This window comes from Hydra viridissima, unplaced genomic scaffold (assembly GCF_058129835.1).
Source record: "Hydra viridissima isolate aposymbiotic clone 2 unplaced genomic scaffold, HvirCarnegie_v1 scaffold_13, whole genome shotgun sequence".
Taxonomy (NCBI): domain Eukaryota; kingdom Metazoa; phylum Cnidaria; class Hydrozoa; order Anthoathecata; family Hydridae; genus Hydra; species Hydra viridissima.
In genome coordinates, this window is record NW_028324312.1 from 8438210 (window position 1) to 8448807 (window position 10598).

Here is a 10598-nt window from a genome sequence, read left to right on the forward strand (position 1 = left end):
TTAAACAGAAAAGCTGTGAAGATAAATGAAATTTTAGTTTTATTAATTAAATTTAATTCTTAGCTAACTGAAAATATTGCTTTTTATTAAATTTAGAGGACATTGAATTTTTTTAAAAATTTTTATGTGGAGAGTTAATGGTGACAACTTTGTGACAAATGAAAGCAAATAAAGTATTGCTGTAAACTAATATCGAGTGTATCCTCCCTTAGATTTCATTACAGCCTGAATTCTTTTAGGAACACTAGCAACCAATTTGCGACAATCCTCGGGTGTAATTGAGTACCAAACCTCTTGTACACGAGCCCAAAGTTCATCCTTATTCTTAGGTGGAGTAGGAAAGTTGTAGACCCGTTGTTTAACCATTGCTTATAAATTTTTGAGTGGGTTAAGATAAAGGGCTTTGTGCTGGCCAGTCAACGACTTTCAATTTCTTCTCGTGAAGAAATTTAATGGTCTTATCAGCCCTATGCTTGGGGTCTTTGTCTTGCATGAACATCGTATTACGTACAGTTCTGCCCCATTTTCGAATGGACATGAAATATCCGACCTTAAGGATATCTATATAGTCATCAGCGTTCATTATTCCATTAAAGAGGTAACGTTGGCCTTTACCTGATTCAATTGTAAATGTCAAGTGGTCTACAGTGCTGGTAGATTTATAAAGTTTTGTTTCACCATCAATATCTCTCTCTTCATAAACCAATGAGTTTTTATTACGTTTACTATCCAAACCAATTGCCTTTATATTTGAAATCTTAGATTGTTCAAAACTAGCATGCAAACGCACTCGTTCTTTCTCTCTCTTCATTTTACTAGGATCAATAACCTCATTTAGATGGAGAAGACCAATATCTTGAAGTAGAGCATTAGCTATGGCGGCCCCTGCTTCATCTGATATTCCATATCTAATTACCTCTAATGCAAATTTGGGATAGTGGGTAATGTTATAGTGCTTGGATCTAGTGTGACTTAATGATGATAAGGAAGTTTCACTCTACAAAAAAAAAAAAAAAAAAAATTAAAGAAATCGAAATTCACAACAATGCAAATTTTACATTTAAATGCATTACCATTTAAGAATTGATTTTATAGCATTTTACTTTAAAGAATTATTTATCGGTTATTTATTTTAAATATGCTGTAATTTCTATATAAATAATACACAGTTTGTATCGTACAATCAAACTTTACACATCACATTTTATTACCTGATCTGAATCCATGATTGTGTCAAACTCTTTAATATAAATTTCTTCATCAGATGCTTTAGTTTGTTTTTTATTTGAGGTTGGTGATAAAATAGAGTTATCAATACTTCCTATTTGAAACTTTCCTTTAGTATCAGTTTTCTCCCTTTGGTCTTTTATTTAGGAGCGCTCTTCTATAGGAATCTAAATAATATTTTGTGGTTCTAAATATTATTTAAAAATAACTCATGGAACACATAATTTTGTATAAAAAATAAACTAATCAATCAAATAAAAGTTAAATAAGTTATGCAAAGTCCAATTCGAAATTATTTTCAATTTTCATAACATAATTTTTTACTGCCAACACAACTATAGTAAAGATGCACATCTGAACAACCTAAGCATTTGATATTTCTGTCATCACAGGGAAGAGCTTCAAGCTTGCAGTTACATGCAAGCAGGTCAAACAGTTTATTTTTATTTTTTTCCAATAACTTTTTGGTCAAAGGTTTAATCTTATTTCCATTCCAAGAAATAACATTATTATAAAATCTTAAGTTTAACAAACTTTTTTCAGGTAATAAAACTAAATTGGAATTACAATTAAACCAAACTTCCTTTAAGCTACAAAGTGTTCTTTGAATAATGACATTTTTGTCTTTAATGCTTTCTAAATCTCTCAGTTTGTAGAAAAATCTTGCTACATCGCCATAAGTTGCTAGGTCTGTAATAGGAAGATCGGAAGGACTACCACCATATAAATTGCACCGTCTAGTTCTTCTTACAGGAGGCATTTTGGATTATTGTAATGAATTTAGATCGTTTGATAATATAGGTTATATATATATATATATATATATATATATATATATATATATATATATATATATATATATATATATATTATAGATTCAGTAACTCTTTAACACAAATAGCAGTAAGTATAACGCTTCCGCAGGCTTTGAATTATTATTTTTTTTGGTTTGTTTACATTTTTTTAACGCCGAATGTCATAACATATTCAATAAAAATGGCGACATATAGCCAATATTTTAAGTCAAACTTTTGAAACTCATTTTTAAAATACGATAGGTTCTAGTTAACTTTAGAATTTTTTATTTTTGAGTTAAACCTCATTTTGTTTTAAATTATCTACTCCAGCTTGAAGCAAACTAATACCAAATGTTGCTGGTGCCTAATATATATATATATATATATATATATATATATATATATATATATATATATATATATATACAGGGTGGCCCATAAGTCATTTTACATGTTAGTAATAAAATAGCTTTTTCTTAAATGACTGCATTTATTTAATTCTTTTGTTATTACAAAGTTTAGAGTGTTAGTTAGTTCTGACTTAGTTACGAAAAATAATGTCTCTTAAATAGCCTCCATTCTCGGCTTCACAAAGTCGAGCTCTTTCTAAGCTATTCTCTATGACACTTCTTAACATCTGAGGTTGTAGGGAAAGAATTTCCTGGTGCTGTCAAATCAGGAGAACGTGCAGGCCATTTAAAATTGGAATTACGAGAGATTATCCGATCCTGAAAAATTGCAGTTAACAACTGCAATGTGGCTCAAGCGGTATGTGCAGTTGGTCCATCTTTTTGCCACCAATACCCTGCCATGTTTGCTAACTGAGGTTGAACAAAATTTGCTAGCATGTTTCGATATCTCTCAGCTGTTATAGTCACAGCATATCCATTTGCATCTTCAAAGAAGAAGGATCCAGTAACCCTATCTGATGTTACTCCACACTATGCTGTGACTTTAGCCGGGTGCAATGGACTCGCATGAACTTGGCGTGGATTTTTTGTGCACCAGAATCTGTTATTCTTCTTATTCACATCTCCATTCAAATGGAAATGAGCTTCATCTCCCATGATCAACTTGTGAATAAACTCATTGTCATTTTTTGCAGTTCTCTGAAACCTGATAGCATAATTTAGTCGTTTTTGAAAGTTAGGTAGTTGTAAAGATTGGACTAATTGAACCTTGTAAGGGTACATGTGCAAGTCTCTTTGAATGCGCTGCAGATAACTCTGTGAGATGCCATGTTCTTGAGAACGCCTTTGAGTGGATGTGGTTGGGTTCTCTTCAATGCTACGGCTCGTAACTTAAGTATTTTCACGTGTACGTACTGAACGACTTCGTCCACTTCTAGACCTATCACTTATAGAGCCATGCTCTTGAAAACGCATCGCTAGGTTCAATATTGCAGGTCTACTAGGGGGATGTCGAACATTGAAATGGCGTATATACGCTCTTTGCGTTGTAACAATTCACCGTCTATTTTCAAAGTAAAGTTCAATTATTTTCACTTGTAGTTCAGTTGTAAACTTATCCATACCAAAAATCTCCAAAGATTATACTTTTTAATTCTGAAAAGAGAAATATATTAATAGGAAAAAGTCATTTAATTTTTAAAATGTAAATTGACTTATGTGCCACCCTGTATATACACACACATTTCACACATTTATATACACATATTGTATAAACATTTATAAACACATTTTATATATACATTTATAATAATATTTTCATATATCCAGTATATATAATTATATTTAAATGTATATTATACATTTGAATATTAAAACATTGACATTAAAAAATAATAATTTACATAAAATATAAAATACATTAAAACCCACTTGCACCTTTGTTTTTTCTTATCGATAGAAACAGTTTTTCTTTTTGTTGATCTAAACTTTGAATCCATTATCATAATATATTTCCTACAGAAATGCTTACAGTTTAATGTTCAACGTCGTTTCGTCATTTGTTCCTAGGCTTTGAATTAGTTACTAGGCTTTGGAAGAGCGCGTTCTTCAAATGCACGCGGCCGTTGGAGAAAGATCTTTTGAGCGAGTTAAAACTTTTTTCCTTTTGGAATTTAATTATTAGTTTAGATATATTACATAAAGAATCATCTTAAGATAAATAACCATCGTTAAGATCATAAGATCATATTGTAATTGAAGTAAGTATAAGAAATAGTTATGTATACATTTTTATTAGATAAAGTAGAAAGGATTTAAGTTTTTATTAGATAAAGTAGAAAGAATTTAAAGTAGAAAGGATTTTAATTTATTAAATCGTTTATATTTTGTTTGTTTCAGTTTTTTTTTTAGTAGTTTCATTTTTATTATTTTAGTTATCAGAAGGAAAATAGGGGTATGGATGTTATTTAAAATTATACTAATGCTGTTTCCATAAAATTGTTATTTTTACTTTGAAATTTCTGTGATGCTATTAATTATTTTTGTTCTTTTTTAGAAAATTTAGAAAAAAAAAATTAAAATTTTGTGCCAACACTGACAACGCATATCACATGTTACTGTATGTAAAGTTGTTATGAAGATTACAGTTCTTATGAGAAAAAAACAGAAGGTAAAGAGAATTGTTTGTAAATATATATTTTGTATCTTTTTAAATTTTCTTGTGTCAATTTTAGAATTTTTGTTTGCACACGTGTATTGTTTGCATATGCTTTTTTGATATGTATGTGTGTGTGGTAATAAGTGCTTTATAGTTGTTTTATCAATGTGTTTTTATAATAATGTAAAGTGTTTTTTTGCTGTTTGTGTATGTGTTAATATGTGTTACATAATTGTTTTAAAAAGGGGTTTAAATATTTATATAAAGTATTTATTTATTTTAGTATATATTTAACCTTATATACATATTTAAACACATTTATTGTGCTTATAGTTTGTACATATGTTTATATTATGTTCTTTCCGTGTTTTGAAAGTGCTGTGACTCGGTAAACATCTACCTGAAAATCAATTATTGTATTTTAGAGAAGGAGCAGAACAAATGGCTTTAGATCGTGCAGCTCAACGTGATACGCACCTAACGGCATAGTTTAAGTTAAATACTGAAAATGAAAGAGCACATTGCAATTCTTATGTAGACATTCCTTATCACTTTATATTTGATGATAAACATTGTAAATGGAAGGTTAGACAAAGGGGTGGTAATAAGGTGATAATAAGAATGTATAAAGTTAATCCAACTGAAGAATTGTTTTTTCTTAGACTGTTACTTTTGCAAACAAAAGGAGCAACATCTTTGGAGGATGTGCATACTGTTAATGGTATTGTCCTTGAAACGTTTTGTGAAGCATGTGTTTTGAAAGGTCTGTTGCAAGATGATACTGATTTGCAGAATACTCTTTCTGAGGCGGTTTTAACACGTATGCCGAAGAAAATTAGACAGTTGTTTTCAATTATTTTGACCTTTTGTGAATCTGACAATCCTTTACATCTCTGGAATACATACAAATTTTTTATGATGGAAGATTTCATTCACCACTCAGTCCCACTTCTAATAGCTGAACAAGCTACTCTTCATCAAATTGAAAAGATTATCAATCAAATGTGTTATATAAAACCATGTTTGTTTATAGTTGTATATATGTTTAAATTATGTTGTTTCCATGTTTTCAAAGTGGTGTGATTTGGCATTATGTTGAGCAAGATTGATAAACTTGCCAGCCAAGCGATGTACTTATAGCAGAGTTGTGACTTGGCAGCATTTAGTGCCTGGCGGAGTTACTGCTTTTGAGCTAGGTTGTGTTGTCTAGCCTTTTTTAATTATTCTCCAAAAAAAAATATAATAATGTCTGTTAATGTTTAGCGTAATGTGTATGAGAGTATGCAACCTTGATCTTTAAATATAGGGTGTTTTCATGTCCTAAGTTTGAAGTAATTGAATAACTAATATTGAACATAAAAACAAATATACTTTCATGTATTTATATGTTTAGTAAAAAGATAGATATAGTTAACTTAAAATTGGTTTTCTAATTTTCTCTTTCATATTTTAATTTGGTTTGTTATCTTCACTGGATTTTAGGATCAAGGATGTAAATATTCTATTGCTGTGTGTTATTATTGTGATGTTTTGTGTTGGTATTCATTTTTAACAATAGACACCTTCATGTTAATGACTATTATAAAAAATGAATAATAGGTTGTTTCATTATTTGTACTTACTGCTTTTATTTATTTACTGAAAGCCAAGACAACGTTATGCTAAAAATGCAATTTATATCTTAAATTGGTTTATATATATATATATATATATATATATATATATATATATATATATATATATATATATATATATATATATATATATATATATATAGTATTGTTAATCCTTTTGTACTTCAAAACAGATTTTTTTGTTAGATTTTCGATAAATGTTAATATTAACTGCCATGTCAAAATGGTTTACTATAAATAGGTAAATCGATTTTCAGTTTTTATGTGGTGTTTTATTATTATTTTTTTTTTGTTGTTGTTGTTGTAATTATAGTATCATAATTCCTTTTTTTTTTTCTTTATGATTTACGATTGACGCATTTATACGATTTATAAAAAGAAACCTGATTACCTTTTATTGTAAATTTTGATCAGTTAAGATTATATAAATGTATGCAATTAGTTCAATTTTTTTAAAGTTTTATCTATTTTAAGCCTAATAATTTGCTGTACGTAATTTAGGGAGTCTTTTTAAATGGGTGGTGAATATTGTAGTTTAGCGCATTTTTCAAATATCGAGTTACTTAAATTTTATAAGATTTTTAACTAATTAATTAGCTTACTTTGCATTTGCAACACTTTTGAGGAAAGAAAAAATTTTTATATATGTTAAATTCTTATAAATATTAAAAAGAAAAAATTCTTATACACGTAAATCATTGTTTTACATTTCATTATTCTGGTAAAAGGTCTTCATCAAAAACTTGACTACTCTTAATTAAAATAACTATTCTCCTGACCAACATTAAGGCAAAAACGGGGAAGAGAGGTCATTTATTAGTGTCAAAATATTTAAGAGAATTAAATTTCGAGTAACAAAAGGAATTTTTAGTAAATGGTAGTAAATTACCGATTACTAAAAGCTATTGAAACAGAGGACATATATATAAAAATGATCAGATTAGTGCCATATATTGTAATGGTCAGTTATTTTTAATAAATTTATTTGGTTGTGTGCATTTAACGTTTTAAAGACAATTTCCTTTTTTAAAGAAACATGTATGAAGGGAATACCAAAAAATTAATAACTCATGTATAATTTACGTTTGCTTAATATTAATTTTATTAATTAAAGTTCATGTTATAAAAAATATAACAAGAATATAGCCTTACTTTTTCGTCAATTTAAAGCATGATAAAGTGTTATTATTTTGTGTTAGTAACTAAAAAACATATTGTGTTGAACTTAGTATCGAGGAAAATGGTGCTGCCTTACACTGATATGATCTATATCAGTTTTCAATTTTTTTAGTTTGAAGGGGTTTTTCTAAAAGGTTATTAGTTAAGGTTTCGCAACTTTAAATTGTGGAAAACAGCCACTATAAATTAACAGACCGACCATAACCCGTATTACGGGTTGCTTATCGCTAGTATTATATAAATGCAAAATTTAATAATACCATTTGGAGAAGATGATTTCAGTTTTGAAGAGAAACACTTGACATCTAAATAGCTCCGTTATAGACGTGGACGAACGGGCTAACTTAGTACGCCTTATGGACGTCCTAGGACGTCCTGTGCCCGCTGGGTCCTTACTTTTTAAATAAAAACATACTTAAAACGTTTAAAAAAGCTACTTGTAAATTTGCCTTTCAAAGAATCTCTTCTTCTGAAATGGGTGTCTCTCAGGGTTAATGCGTCTTATCCTTACTACTATGTTAAGGCTATTTCTAAATTGGTTTAAGAAAGAAACCCGAGAACCCCACCCAAATATCCCCCTGACAAATAATTCCCCAAGAAAAAATCCCCCAAAGAAAAAACAACAAACTCTAGTTTAATATATAAGACTGCCTCCCCAAGTCATCACCGTCAGTTGTTGTGCGTACTATTTCGTGCATGTTCTCCCTAACAATTAGTCGCTATATATGTTTACTCCGCTGCACTAATTTCAAATAAATCAGTCGGTAAAGCACAAATAAAAAGCAACAAATAAACTTAAAAATTTAAACATTAAAAACGGTATCAAGAAAAAAGCTGATACAAAGATAAAATGACAGTAAAGCGTATCTAAGTATATAAAAAAAACTATTAAGGCATTTTAACTGAGAGGTTTTTTTCAGGAGGATATGTTTTCTTAATACCGCCTGAATTCCATACGTTCCGTCATTAAAATTTTTCAAAAAGATAACTGTTCCAGCCTAAGACTAGTAAAGTATTTCCATGTTCGGCCAGGAACTGAACTTTTTTTTTAACCAAGATCTTAGAATGGTTTCAAAGTAAATGGGAAATTGTTCCGGCGCTAGAAATGGTTTTAAATGCCAATATAATCATGGATCGGAGTCGATTATTGATACTTAAAAGATGGACAGGGAAATAATATCTAAATCCATTCTGACCAGTTGTTGCTCCAAATTAAATTAACTATGCTTTACTGCAAGTTTTGTTTCATTGCATTTCACTCTCATACAATATCCTTTCAAAGAAAATGTTGACCAATAGTAGATTTATTTACTTTTTAACTATAGATTATTTTTAATTTTAACTAAAAGTTATCTAAAATCAAGTTATCTGAACTGAAGTAATCAAAATTTACTTTTAATAGTCATTTCATTTTAGTTATAAAATAACACATCTACTTAGGAAAACTAATTATATAAGTAAATTTTACTTACATTTGATAGCATGTAACTTTTTTATAATGTATTTTAAAATGCTTTTTTTTTACAATTACGATAATATAATTTTTTCAAAAATAACTTCTTTTTAAAGTAAGTCACATTTCGAGGTAAAATTATATAAAGTAATTTTACCTCGAAATGTGACTTACTTTAAAAAGAAGTTTTAAAAAAGTTATTAACTTTTAAATGTAAAAGTAAATTACTTTTCCGTGTGACTCAATTTTACATGTACATGTAATTTACTTTTTTTATATTATCTACTTTTACATAACTTACATTTGAAAGTAAATTCACGTTTCTTTACAAAATAAAAGTTGCTTTATAAAAGTATAATACTTTTAAAAGTGAATTTAAATTTTTTTTGAACGTTTAGAATTATATACGCAATTTACTTTTTCATAAAGGCTTACTTACTTGAGTAAATAAAAAAAAAAGTAAGTACAAGAGCCATCCCTAGTGCCGACTTCTTAAATGTGATGAAAGTCCGCTAAGTGATAGAAGGTTTAAATTGTGCGATCCGCGAGATCTTTTAAAGTTGCAGGTATTGCAAGTTGAGTATTTGGAGTCAATGGCTGTTGCAGTAAAATGATTTTACAAATTTTTCTTTCAATGGTGTTTCCATTTTAAAATTTTGCTTTGAGAAGCTTTTGACGAAATTATTAACTTTGGTTGTTTTACTTCAATATTACTTCACTTAAAGAATGATTTGAGAATAGTGACTTGAATCAATTGAAGACCACACTGGAAAATCGATCAAGCTACATTTTTGCTTTTATTAGGGTTTTGCCCCTGTTATATTTGCCTGCAGTTTAACTATATAATAATTGACTATATAACTAGAAAACCGATCAAATTACACAGATATTTAGCTTAACAAATAAGTGAGCTATGGTGTGAGCTATGGTGTTTTGAAGTTTAAAATCTAACTTACTCAAAACAATAAAAATGTAGGTTGATCGTTTTTCCAGTGTGGTCTTCAATTATGTAACGTGATTTTAATAAAAATTTTTAAAATTAAAAATTGGTTTACTAACAAACGATTACAATTAGGAAATCGTCATGATCCCGTTCTAGATTAAAAAAAAGGTTATCTAAACTTAAGCTTGGTTTCCAATAGTTGTAGGAATGTCGTACAACAGTTGCACGACAATTTTGTTTTATAATGGAAACATTTTCTAGTGTAAGGTTGCACAACTTAACGTCGGTTGTACAACAAATTTTATGTTGTACAACTGCGGTTGTGAGTTTTGAGAAAAATCTATTTCTGCAACAGTATTTTGTTTTTTGTGCAAAACGCGCAGCTTTTTTTTTTTTTTTTTTTTTATTGGAAACCACACAAAAACTGTTTTGCAACAACAAAGTTTACAAAATATATAAATATCAAAAATTCCCAGTTTTGTATGACAAGTGTGATAAGGAATTTAAAGAAAAAGAAAAATACATGGGAAGAAATCGGTCGTCTGTCAAACTTATCTGCTAATCAAGCGGAAGAAAAGTTTAAAAGCATTTGAAGTAGTAATGGAAGGTGGCTGAAATCAAAAAGAAATATCCCATCAGTTTCTGGAAGGAATTCCGTTTCACCTCAGTTTCTTCTGCTCGATTAGCTAAATTCTTTTATAAAACATCGTGAAACAACATCGAAATTGGTTCACCTTCTGATTTCTGATTAGAAACAACGAGTTTGGAGGAAAACGTTGAGGTTGTTTTTGAGCAAG

General features: G+C 28.9%; 1 protein-coding gene and 1 long non-coding RNA gene across 2 annotated transcripts in view; one reads left to right on the forward strand and one right to left on the reverse strand.

Annotated features, from left to right (window-relative positions):
• LOC149880300 (uncharacterized) overlaps positions 1-5292 on the forward strand; it is a 193895-nt gene extending 188603 nt beyond the window's left edge. The window contains exon 3 of the long non-coding RNA XR_016446310.1: positions 5018-5292. This is a non-coding gene — a long non-coding RNA (uncharacterized LOC149880300). The remainder of the gene's footprint in view (positions 1-5017) is intronic.
• On the reverse strand, positions 187-1373 carry LOC149880313 (uncharacterized). Its single transcript, XM_090070019.1, has 3 exons — positions 1212-1373; positions 508-997; positions 187-368 (listed from the first exon to the last, which is right to left on the reverse strand). The coding sequence occupies exons 1-3, from the start codon at positions 1224-1226 to the stop codon at positions 187-189; spliced, it is 687 nt and encodes a 228-aa protein (XP_089926145.1). The 5' UTR covers positions 1227-1373.
• Positions 5293-10598: the final 5306 nt, after the last annotated feature.